The sequence below is a fragment of the Mandrillus leucophaeus genome, unplaced genomic scaffold (genome assembly GCF_000951045.1).
Source record: "Mandrillus leucophaeus isolate KB7577 unplaced genomic scaffold, Mleu.le_1.0 Scaffold713, whole genome shotgun sequence".
Taxonomy (NCBI): Eukaryota; Metazoa; Chordata; class Mammalia; order Primates; family Cercopithecidae; genus Mandrillus; species Mandrillus leucophaeus.
Genome location: NW_012107731.1, coordinates 398,861 through 412,256, shown reverse-complemented (window position 1 = coordinate 412,256; position 13,396 = coordinate 398,861). Strand labels below are relative to the sequence as shown.

Genomic DNA, 13,396 nt, shown 5'->3' with positions numbered 1-13,396 from the left:
GGAAAATTTATACAGTTGTGTTGTCCAATATAGCAGCCACTAACTGTTAAGCACTTGAAATGTGGATACTGTGACTGAGGAACTGAATTTTTAATTGTATTTAATTTTAATTAATTTAATTTAAATAGCTACATTTAGCTCTATGTGACCAATGACCACATCTATATTGTTTACTGCATAGTGTCTGGCACAAAATTAGTATTTAAGAAACATTTATTAAAGTACATGAATGAAACCTCATCCCAGAACTGTTTAATGTTTCCTCCCATCTTCTGGTGAGTTCTACTTCCTGAATACCCTTGTATCTATCCCATTGCTTCTGTCTTTTTTCAGGCCCTCATCAATTCTGGTAGCCTACTAATTCAGCCCCTTGCCACCAATTTCAATCTTCTGCATGCTGTCAGAGGGATATTTGTAAAATATAGATCTAAACATCATGTCACTGCCTTGTCCAAAGTCCTCCAATATAGCTTTACTATGTACACAAAACACTCAAGTGTTTTAGCGTTTTTTTTTTTTAAACAAAAAAAAAAAAAAAAAAACCAGGGCTCTGAATGATCTTCTCCTCTGGCTCCGCTTCCCTGGCCTCATTTCCTCTATTCTCCCTACACACCCTTTGACCCAGTCACACTGAATTGCTTGCAGCTCCTCAAACACATAATCCTGTTTAATGCCTTTATGGTTTAAAACACATCAGTAGCTAGAATGCTTTCTCCCTTTCTAAAAAACATCTACTCATACTTTAAATCTCAGTTAAAATGTCAGCTATTACAGGAAGCCTTCTTTGCCCCAGAATGGGTAAACTTCCTTAGTTTATATTTTCCTCTGTCTTAAGCACTTACCATACTACACTGTCATCACTGATTTTTCTTTTCTTTCACAGAAGAGATAGAGACTATATCTGATTCAACTCCGTCTTCTCAATACCTAACATAATGACTGGTCCAAAGTTTGTGGGTGAAGGAAGAATAAATACATGGACCCAGATGGCTAGAGAGTGGCAACCAAATGAAATTAAATGAACACATATCAATGGGGGAAAATAAGACCTGAATTATAATCTCCTTGGGGTAAAACTCAAATTTTTTTTTTTTTTTTTTTTTTTTTTTAGACAGAGTTTTGCTCTTGTCACCCAGGCTGGAGTGCAATGGTGTGGCCTTGGCTCACTGCAACCTCCACCTCCCAGGTTCAAGCGGTTCTCCTACCTCGGCCTCCCAAGGAGTCGGGATACAGGCACTCGCCACCATGTCTGGCTAAATTTTTGTTTTTTTAGTAGAGAAGGGGTTTCACCATGTTGGCCAGGCTGGTCTCAAACTCCTGACCTCAGGCGATTCACCCGCTTTGGCCTCCCAAAGTGCTAGGATTACAGGCATGAGCCACTGCGCCCAGTCAAATCTCAAATTTTATTTGCCTTTGGAATCAGCTTAGTGTTTGATATAATATACAGCACATTGTTAGGCATTTGACAAATATTTATCGATTGTTCTGATAACACAGATAAAGCCTTAGTGAAGCAGTTTGGTTTATGGCAGACAACAGAAAAATATAAGCCCTTATCCTCACCCCTTAAAAAAGAAAAAATCTGCACCTTTTATCTTTCAAAAGATAAAAGGTGCACCTTTTAAGGTGCATTATCTTGATATTAGTCCCTCTGAATGACCTCCTCATTCCCTTGTTCTTCCTATTAAATTTCTTCTCATTTCCAAAAATTCATCCTTAAATGCTGTGTACTCCTGGAAGCCTACCCTGACCTCTTCGTGCAATGTTAAGCACTTTTCCTTCTGTAGCCTGTGATGCCTTTTTCTTCCTTGAAATATTTAACAATTTGATATAATTACTTGTACTCCTTAAAAACAGGGATAATATTCTGGTTACTTTTGTCACCTTAGTGCCCTAGCATAGTATCTAGAATACTTGTTTCTTGATGAAAAGAGATTTATGCAATGTTCAACTTCCTCTTCCTTCTTTTACATGTACATACTGAGGTTTTGACATACTTCACCCTAATGAACTATCCTCAGCCTCTTCCTTCAAAATGAGTATATTTTTACCTTTGGGAAAACTTGTGGCCCATGGATATCCATTCCTTCTCTATCAAGATCTTCATTTTATACAAAAGAAAGAGTTTGCATTAGGAAAATCATAAAATGAATTAATTATACACACAAGAATGTCAAAACACTTTGCTGAAATGGTTGAACTGATCATAAAATAGTTAATTTCCTAAATGATAACTAAGTAAGTAACTTAGATTTCATTCACAGGCCTATACAGGGTGCCTTCAAATTTCAGATGCTCTCAGACATATCCAGAGTCAAATTTCCTTTGGCTTTCACATGATGTGTGACAAGCCACTGAGCCATAACTAATTGCAATCCTGACAAGCACGATATTAAACTCAAACTTTGAAAAACAGAAATCCAAAGGCAGCTCTTAGCTTTATACTAGTAACAAAACCATTTTTAACCATCAAAAAAAAAATTTCCAGCCAGGCATGGTGGCTTACACCTGTAATCCCAGCATTCTGGGAGGCTGAGGAGGGCAGATCACATGAGGCCAGGAGTTTGAGACCAGCCTGGCCAATGTGACGAAACCCAGTCACTACTAAAAATACAAAAATTAGCCGAGCTTGGTGGTGCACATCTGAAATCCCAGCTACTTGGGAGGCTATGGCACAAGAATCACTTGAACCCAGGAGGCGGAGGTTGCAATGAGCCAATATTGCACCACTGCACTCCAGCCTGGGTGACAGAGCAAGACTCCATCTCAAAAAAAAAGAAAAAGAAAAAGCTTTCCAAAGAAATGAGAATAAACCACTATGGTGAGTTCTGTTTCTTAGAAAGATCAACTAAGAGGCCTTAGATTCAGCACTAGAAAACAATCATGAGTCTGACATTCAAAAAGCTGACATGTTAAAGATGATGAGCCCCTTGGACAGCCTATTTAACAGTCATCCATTAAGTTTTGCAAACTTTTTGAGCTTTTCCTACTCTGTACAGTAGTCTATTACATATAACTTATGTTCTGATAGGTAAGAAGTATGTTGAACATACAAAAGAAAGTATACAGATAGTACACACCTAAATTTAATGAAAAGAAGCTAAATTGAAAAAGCTATTTTTGTAGACTTAGAGTTAATTCTGGCAAAAAAAAAAAAAGTTGTTTGAGAGTTCTTTTTATTTTGTCGCAATCTGTCTCTTACACAAAGTAAAATACAGTAGCGTGCTCTCTTACCATGAGTCCTTTGAATGTCCTATAAAATGGATCTAGGAGGATGCTAGCCACCGAGCAGACTTGTGCTGTGCGGTCCCACCCATCAGAACAATGGACTAAGACACTGGCCTTTTCTACCTTCACTGCCTGTGAAGACAAGAGGCAAAAAAAAGTACCATAAGCAACCCTCGCATAGCTTGTTGGGTTAAAGAGTTGCCAAATACAGTCCCTAAAGCACAGAGAACCTGGTCTTATGGGCTACATTAATTTTTTCTCATAAAGTTAGCATCTTCTATGGGGAATGAAAAGGAAAACAATGGAGTGCAAGAGAGGGACAGCTTACCAAATAGGAAAAGAATATCAAAACTAACCCATAATGCAGGGCAAAAAGAAAAATGAGGGAATTTCTAAATTCACTAAGCTTCTGAAGAAACCAAGGATCAATTCTCAGAGGAATAGGTGAACTGGAGGAAGAATTCACACTCAAAAACACAGACAGCTCTGCATTCTAGTCCCAGATCTGACAACAATCTCCTCTAGCTGTTTTAGGCTTACTAACACAAATGCTTTCAACATAAGATGGAGGTGCTCGCCTGTCTTAGGTCACTTTAATAAGCGATTATATAAATATAATCAGAATGATGTAAAAATCTGGGCAGTTACTCAACCTGGGAAATTTTGGCAATGGTACATATTGACCATTCACTTATTCATTCTAACAATTTTGCGCCTCTATGTGCCAGGTATTAGAAATACAAAAATAAGACTCAGTTTCTGCTTTCAAGGAACCCACAAACTAGTCAGGGTGACCGAAGATAAATAAATAATTAAAATACAATGGAAAAACTACTGGTAATATACAGTAATGTATAGTAACAATATTCTTTTGCAGGAGCCAGGGAAGCTCGACCCTTGAAGAAGGAGTAGGATTTCCTTAGGTGAAGAAGGACATTAATTTACTCATTCATTCATTCATCCATACACCTAGCCAATAATTGAGTGACTGTACAAGAGGCACTATGATGTGCACTGGGAATACAAAAGAGACAAACACTTACATGCATGGCTGCAAACCAATGAAAAATAAAAGGTAAAAATCCATGCCAGGTATAACAAAGGCACAAAAGATAACCAGGGAGGAGGAGACAACTAAGGTGGGTCTGGAAAGATGAATAGGAATTTATCAGATGGACCAGGAGGAAAGGACATTTCAGGCTGGAGAATGATGTAACAGAGTGTACACTGCAAGGAGGCATGACATAGAGGAAGAACACTTAATGGCTCAGGCTAAGCTGGAAGTGAGAGAACAAGGAGTGACAGAGCCGGCTAGGAGGACAAGGGTCAGACAAATCAGGTATACATTTTATCTGATGGCAATAGGGAGTTGATAGCAGAGGAGTGCCATGATCAGATGTACATCGTTGAAAGATCCCTGTGGTGGCAGTAAGGAGAATGGATTGAGAGGACATGAGTTTGGATATAGGAAGACCAGTTAGGGAGCTACTAAAATCGTGAAAGTCCATATAGGCCTGAGGTAAGGTAGTAGCAGTGGAGCTGAAAAACAGAAGAGGGATTTTAATTATGAACATTTTAACAGGACAGAGTGAGAGACTAGACATGGGATGAAAGAGAAGGAAAACTTAAAGATAACTCTGAAATGTGTGGTTTAGCAACCAGGTGGATGGTAGTGCCATTAGACTAAATAATGAACACAAAAGAAAGTTTTAGGTAGTAGTGGGGATATGTAAGATTTCTGTTTTGGCCATGGAGAGTTTGAGGTAGTTCAGGGACATCTAATGGAAAGTCCAGTGGGACAATTGGATATGTGGGTTTAAAGATCAGAAGAGGGAAAGATCTGAGCCAGAGTATAGATTTCACCACTATCTGAATAGAGACAGTAGTATACACTGTGTGCATAGTTGACGCTGTCCAGGCAGAGACCAAATGTGACAAAAGAAAAGACCTTAAAAAGCAGTGACCCTTAAAGGGCATGTAGAGGAAGGAGGATTATCATAAGAGTCAGCCTGTTCAAAAAAGCCCAAAAGGTAAAAAAAAAAAAAAGATCCAGGAGGGAGTAGTTGGATAAAAGTCAGGACTATAAAAAGGGTTCAAAGTGAAAAGGAGTGAACAGTGCCAAATGCAACAGAAAGGTCAAAATAGAGTGAAGACTAACAAGTGAGTCTTAGATACGACAAATCAAAGGTCATAAGACCTCTGGAAGAGCAATATATGAAAATTGGATCACAGTGGGCTGAAAGGTGAAGGGAGATGAAGTACTAATAGGAAAGACTAACTACTTTTCAGAAGGTTATAACCAAGAGGAAAGAGGGCAATAGCTAGAAGACTGAAAAAGTACTTTTTCTTTAGGAATGAGAAACCATTTGAGCATACTACTGAGGGAAGAAGCCAGTCGAAAATAATAGGTTGAAAATGTAAGACAAAGAGGGTTTAACCGATAGAGTTGGTTCCTTAAAGTAGGAAGAGATGGAATTTCAAATATAGGTGGAGTGAGTATCCTTACACAGAAGATGGGGCACCATGCCCTCTGAGATAGCGAAGAATTTGGTAAGGATAATAGTGAGAAGAGGTATTACATACATTTTTTCCATGAAGGACATGTTTCAATATGGGCTTATAGAAGGGAAGTTACCATGATGTAGCCAGTTTGAAAGCAAGGTACAAGGAATATCTGCTTGGTGAAACAGGACTGGGAGCCAACCAAATACACATAAAATAACTGTTCCGTGGCCCTGCAACTACAGGACCTCAGCTAAGACTATCAAGCATAAACCTGTGATAGTACCAACTAACATATCTATGGGATATATTTATTTGCAGCAATGCTTAGAGGTCAGGGTGTAAGAGCAGAGAATGACCGTGGCTAGCAGGGCAGGTAGGGTGGAAGGATAAGAGACAAGGTGGCATGGATGAAGTGCTATACTATCCGGTCTTGGTATACAGGGAAGAAAAAAGAAGTTTGAAAAAGAGGAGTTAAAAGTGCAGAGGTTTCCATGAGATAGAAGAACTATGCTAGCTGGATTAAGGATGTGAAAGCTGGAATTATAAAAAGTCCAAAGAACTGTAAGTGCAGAATGTTTGATAAATTGTACATTGACATTCAAATCTCTTCAGATGACGGGAAGAACCAGGATGGAAAAGAAGGTGGCAAGGCTGTTCCCAACATCCTTAATGGAGGGGGAAGAGTAACTAGGAGGTGTATAGGGTGGTATAGCTAAATGAAATAGATCTGAAAGGAGGAGGGGCTTTTGTAAGGAGCAAGAATAGTGAAACTGCCCTTGGTCATGTGGTTCATATGATGCGGGACAATGAATAATCTCTGTAATGGGGTACAAGAAAAAATGGTATTCCTAGAAAGGTAGTCAGGTTGCAGGTAAAAAAGGAGTTAAAGAGATCTGGAAAAAAGTTTTTCAACCTTTTTGACTTCTCAATTAAGCAGACACCTCAGGTAGTAGGTAGAGCATGATGGCAGCAACCATGTTCTTTGTTTAGGGCTCCAAACGGAGTCAAAAGTCACTGGTGGACAGAAAAAGATGCTGGATTTCGCTAATGATTAAAGAAATACAAATTAAAACATAATATAAAATGTATCACCTATCACACTGGCAAAGATCAAAAAGATTGATGATAACCATTGCTGCCAAAATGGAAAAACAGGCACTGTTGATAGGAATAGAAACTGGTATTACCTACTTGGAGGGCAATTCGGCCACATCTATTAAAATTTGAAACATTCATACTCTTTGACTCAGAAAATCCACTTCTATAAAGATACATGTTTAAGAATATTTGATGCAGCAATATCTGCATTAGCGAAAAATTAGGAACAACTAAATTCTTCATCAACAGGGGACTATGGTAAATTACTACAATGGAATATAACATAGTTGCTGAAAAGAATGATGTAGTACTGACTGAACTGTCTTAACAAATGCTCATTAAATAGTATAAGTATAAAAGGTCAATTAAAGAACAGTATGGGACGGGTATGGTAGCTTACACCTGTCATCCCAGCATTTTGGGAGGCCGAGGCTGGTGGATCACCTGAGGTCAGGAGTTCAAGACCAGCCTGGCCAACATGGCAAAACCCCGTTCCTGCTAAAAATACAAAAATTAGTCAGGCGTGGTGGCATGCTCCTGTGATCTCAGCTACTCAGGAGGCTGAGGCAGAAGAATCCCTTGAATCCGATAGACGGAGGTTGCAGTGAACCGAGATCAAACCACTGCACTCCAGCCCAGGCAACGAGAGCAAAACTCTGTCTCAAAAAAAACAAAAACAAAAACAAAACAAAACAAAAAAACCCCAGTATGCACAGTATGAGCTCATTTCACAAAGTATTAATATGTGTAACTCTATACGTTGAAAAATTCTACAACGGCACTGTCTAATATGGTAGTCACTAGCCACCTATATCTACTTAAATTTGAATTTGTTAAAACTAAATAAAGTCATAAATTCAGTTCCTCAGTCTCACTAGCCACATTTTAAGTGCTCAATTTCCACATGTAGTGGTACTGTATTAGACAGTACAGATAGAGAATATTTCCATCATCACAAAAAATTCGAATGGACAGTGCTGATCGAGGGACATAAACATTAAACTACTATCAGTGATGTGTGTGCACTGGGGGACAAACTATGGGGAATGTTTACATTTTATGTTATATATTTCTGAAATGTTTACTTCTTTGATAATATACATGTACTGCTTTTGTAATGAGAAAACAAGTAAATATAATAAACATTTAAAAAAGAGAGAGAAAAAGAAGTAACATAGTATGTTAGAGAATAGCAAGAGGTCCACTACAGCCAAGTTGGGGTGACATTGTGAAAGACTCTGAATGTCAAGCTTATGAGGTCTTATTGGCAATAGAATTGATAACCAATGGAGGATTTTGAGTTTAAAGTGACATGATCAGACATGTTCAAGAAAAATAACTTTAGTAGCAATTTGGTTCCCAAACTAAAGAGTAACTACTAGAGCCAAGTAAAGCAGTTAAGAGGTTATTATACTGTGGGCAATGTGTTGTGGCTATCTTAACTAGAGAAGTAGCAGTGGAGACTGGGAAGAAAGGACAGATTTGAGAAACACTTTTGAAGCAGAACACATGGGACTTGGCAATAGCCAGATGGAGGAGAAGAGGTAGAATTCAAGGCTGACTGAGGTTCTCAAGCTTGGGATACTGGATAGGTGGTAATAGAGATAGGGAACACAGAAACACTGTGCAATCCAAGCCTATCTTTTTGGTTCATTCATTTTAATTCAACCAATATTTATAAGGCTGTACTGTCTATCAGATCTCCCTCTTATCCATCCTCACTCTCTTTGGTCTAATAAACTTGATTTCAGAAAGGGACTATAGATATATGGATGTAGAATCTATGAAAAAGGAACAGAACAAAGAATAGTTAGAATAGTGCGCTTGAAACAACTGACAGGGTCATATAGTGAACATCAATAACAATGAAAAGTGCAGGCAACAGGACTAGGAAAGCAAAAAGCATTAGGGCTTGGATATTTAAGGCAGTTAATTACATACAATCTTCAAACCTTTTAAGCCAGAAGCTATATATAACATTGCCTTCAACTGAGAAAATTATAGCAGATGGATGAAAAGTCATTATCTCCTTTACTTTTAACAAATAATGGGGGTGGGATGAAGAGGGAGAGTTCTCATGTAGAAATACATAAAAACAAAATGTCAAAATGATAAAATATACACTGAATTTTGTTTTTGTTTTTTGTAAGAAAACAAACCAGTTAACAAAGGCTACAGAGCCTAGGGTCCTAGAGATCAGAAAATAAATGGGTCAGCATAAACACAGGGTGACAAAGCCTACCTAGACTGCATTTGGAGGCAGATCTATACAAAGACGTTTAAAAAAATAGGTCTTTGTATTCAGAGTTCTGAAAACTCATAGATACGTAAGCTCTGCATTTATTTCACACACACTCTTGTACTTAATACCTTAGTATCAACACAAAAATACATCATAGAATAACTGAGCCAGAGATCAATTATTATCACTTATCGATTAGAGATCATCTAAGAGTTTTTAATGTGAAGTCCAGGGTTCTGTGGACCCTCTGAAATTGAGGTTCATTTTCTGTATGTACCATCATATGTTCATTTTTCCAGTTGGGGAGAGGGTTAATAATATTCCCAAAGAATTCTGTGGCCGCCTGAAAGTTACAACATTAGATTTTAGTTCAACCACCTTGTTTAAAGATGGAGACACTGAGACCCAGAGAAGAAAAGAGACTTGCCCAAGGGCACACAGTGAATTAGTGGCAGAGCTGAATCTAGAAACTAGATTTTCTTTTCAATATTCTTTCCATGGCACACTACTACTTCAACATATCTCATAATTAAAGTCAGTGCAATTTTAAAAGTCCTGATTATTACCTTTGTAATGAAAATTCCAGCATCCATAATAGCTTTAATGTGTCTTAACCACCCTGAGCTCTCCAGGCCGCTAAGAAATTCACTCATTGTTGGAGTTTTCAATTCACAAACTAAGGTAGAAAAGGAAGCAGAGATTGAAATTCATGATCAACTCGATTTATTCATTAAGAAAGGGGAGAAAGTGGATCTCCATATTGTAAAGTGAGGAAGCTGAGGCAGAAAGGTTAAATGATTAGTTAGAAACCACACAGTGAGTCAGGGACAGAACTAGGTCTAAAGCCTACCAGATCTCTTAGCCTGGGCCCCTGCTTTATTACGCTGTAGAACCCACTCTCAAGCCCTTAGAAATCTCTCAAGAAGAGAGCCAGAAGACTGAATTAGCATCTACAGGAAAACATACCTCCCCTGATTAGAAAACATATTTGATCCCTATCCTAATCCCACCCACTTATGCTAACTCTGAAGGCCCTCAGCATCTGTCTCTACTCCCACATCCCCATCTACTCCCTGTAGCCCTGTTCTGTCAACACGTTGAAAAAAAAATTACCAGTTAATTTTTATGCACTCTGCAATAATTAGCCAGCAGAGGGAAATCTTTTGCCTTAAAAATCTGTAAAACAAAGTCCTTTTCCATAACATATTCTGGGGCAAAAAAGAAAGGAGTAAAAGACCTAAGGAAGAGGGACATTAATATTTTAAAAGGGATGCAGACTGAGCAGATGAGATCTGGCAAGGGTGATGTAAAGGGGAGGTCATGGCAGACAACACAAGTAAGAAATTGAAGAAAGGAGAGGAAGAACGGGGAGTTCACTAAAGAAGGCAGGTTTTCACTATCTCTGCCTGAAGTGACACAGAACATCATGGAATCTGGGTAGTGGTTTTAGGAGAAATGTTCTACACCCAAGAGTCTTGTAAGGCCCCAATCCCACCTTGCCTCCTTTCTGACCCTAATCATTTTGTAGTCGATAACAGATCACCAAAACTGTCTGATATCAACTTTATTCTTTTGAGGTCTAAATTCAGCTTCATCAGCATAGTGATGAAATCAGACTAAATCCTTATACCAAATTAAATAAGGTAATTTCTTACCTTGAGGATGATAAAATCAACCCCAAATTTACTTAATACTTATGTTGGTTTGCCTATCCCTGAAAATCAACCTCTGTATTTCTACGGAGAGAAATAATTTTCATACCAACTAGACCAGACCCAGATGAACTTTATCGAATTATGAAACTGAACATCTTACTCCTTTTTCCAGACCAACGCTGCTGTAATTCAGTACTATGTAAGCTAGATTCGTACGACAGTTAAACACCTAACCACTTACTGACTCTGCTCACCTGCTTGCTTTTATATTCCACCTCAAATCAGGCATGCTTTCTGCTTACATAATAATGCAAAGCTATGGCCGCTTGCCTAGCCAAGGTGAAATCCCTGTACCTTCCAAGAGTTTCTGCAGACTGTTCCGCATTACATGGATGTTCTCAATGCCCATGAATCTGAAGCGAATGTTGGCATAGTTGTCTTCATTTTCATATCCCTTCCCAGCTGCTCGGTTAGCCATGGCATTCAACTGCAATAGTGGATAACATAATAGAGCAGATAGGTCAGATGATGAAAGAATGGAGTTCATCAATCTCAATGCCTCATTCTGAACAGTTTAAAATCATAATTCTTTTTAATCCCAATTAAAAAGAAGTTAAATCAGATGAGATACATTCTGGAATGGAGAGAATTTCACTAGTTTTTACATCAGGTACTTTTAGTAACAGACTCATATAGGGGAAAAATAGGGAGACATAGTGTTTTGTTTCATTATGAAAACCTTTCTTAAGAGATAAAGGATATAGCAGCTATGAGGATATCTGATCTAAAAAACTGAAATAATAATTTTGAGCTGCCTACCACAAATGTTTTCTCAGCTGAAAGGGTTTTATACTGAGAAACATGCAAAAGTTCAAAAATATTTACAACTGAGAAGCTCTAGAAAGAAGCTTAAGAGCTTTAGGATGAATTAATTGTATTTATTTTTTAAGAGACAGAGTCTCACCTGTCATTAAGGCTGGAGTGCAGCAGCACAATCACAGAGTTCCCTCCAGCCTCCAACTCCTGGGCTCAAGCAATCCTTTTGCCTCAGCCTCCTGAACAGCTAAGACTACAGGCGTGCATTACCATGCTGGGCTAATTTTTTTTACAATTTTTTTTTTGTAAAGATGCAGTCTTGCTGTTCCCCATGCTAGCCTTGAACTTCTGGACTCATGTAATTCTCTTGCCTTGGCCTCCCAAAGTGCTGGGATTATAGGCATAAACCACCACAAAAGCCCAATTAGTTTTAAATAGCTGTTCTAGAAAAATGTCTAAAATGTGACTGCATGAGATAAATGACTTTTACTCACTGACAAAATTGAAATGGAGACACCACCAATTGTTTTAACACTATGTTCAGCTTGTGGTAATCAGAAAATATCTAGGTCATATGAAGAATGCTGGGTGGGGTAGGGAGTAAATGAGACTTGCGGAGATATGAATAGACTAACTAGAAGGAAGCCAAGAGACTGTCTATGATAATGACCATCTTACTAATTAAGTGATTTTCTATTTTCTGGGCCTATTTTCTCATCTCCCAATATGGTGCATTTCAGAAGACAGGAGGAGCATGTATGTGGACAGGGTATAATTTTTGTATTAAAAGATACAAAAATCTCAAAGCACAAACTATTCAAGTTAGAACACGCAGAGGGAAAAAAGTCAGTGTGCTAAACATATTCTGTTTACAATGCAAGACATCTGTTAAAAGGGGAAATGTGATGGTAATTTTGATCTTTTATCACATTGATAGTGTTACTGAGCTTTCATTAAATTAATGACAAATGTCAAAGGAACACCTGTGGAAGCATAAGCAATAGTCACCTAGTAGCAAGGATGTTTGTTATGAGTGATGCCTCAGCAAAAATAACAATAATAATAATAATTACAGTAGTCACTACCCAGGTCTGGGTAGGCCACCTAATGCAGATAATGAGTTACCTCATACCAGTATTCACTCTTTAAAAATATGTCTGGCAGATCTGAGTAACAGATACCTATTTGATATTCAGGTGGCAAACTGAGAGGAAAATGGAACCTATTAAAAGGGGCTTTTTGGTGTTGGATTTGAACAAAAGGCACCAACCCTTTTGTTTCTTCAAAAGCCTGCTGTAGTTCTCTTTACTATTTTAAGATTATTTAATCTTTAAAGATACAGACGCGATTAAACTCTTTCCAATTGCAGAATGCCAGATGTAATATTTATTGTAATGTAATATTTACTGAGCTCCTACTATGCGTGACACTGTGCTAAATCCTTTATGTACATTATCTCATTTAATCCTCATTACAGCCTCTCAAAGTGGGTACTAATATTATCCCCAAAAGAAAACAGGCTCACAGAGATGAACCAATTTGCCCAAGATGATATGAATAAAGGCTGAAAGCAGGATTTGACCACAGGTTTGACTGACTCCTAGAACAAAATTTTGTCAGTATAACCTAGTTCCTACTAAAAGTACAGATCTAGCCATCCAGAAGAGAGGGAATGCCAGATATTTCTAGGCCTGTCTCAATTTGCTCAAATTGGAGAGAGGAAAATGGAACATAAAAGGGGCTTTTTGGTGTTAGATTTGAACAAAAGGCACCAACTGTTTTGTTCCTTCAAAGCTTGGTATATTTCTCTTTACTATTTTAAGATTATTTAATGTTTAAAGATACAGACGCG

General features: G+C 38.1%; 1 protein-coding gene across 1 annotated transcript in view; it reads right to left on the bottom strand.

Moving 5' to 3' along the window:
* The window catches only part of MTMR8 (myotubularin related protein 8), a 106,528-nt gene that overhangs the window by 47,944 nt on the left and 45,188 nt on the right, over window positions 1–13,396 (bottom strand). The window contains exons 7-10 of the mRNA XM_011965031.1: window positions 11,083–11,215; window positions 9,640–9,749; window positions 3,235–3,360; window positions 2,052–2,101 (exon numbers count right to left, since the gene is read on the bottom strand). Of these exons, the coding sequence (XP_011820421.1) occupies window positions 2,052–2,101; window positions 3,235–3,360; window positions 9,640–9,749; window positions 11,083–11,215 (419 nt within the window). The remainder of the gene's footprint in view (window positions 1–2,051; window positions 2,102–3,234; window positions 3,361–9,639; window positions 9,750–11,082; window positions 11,216–13,396) is intronic.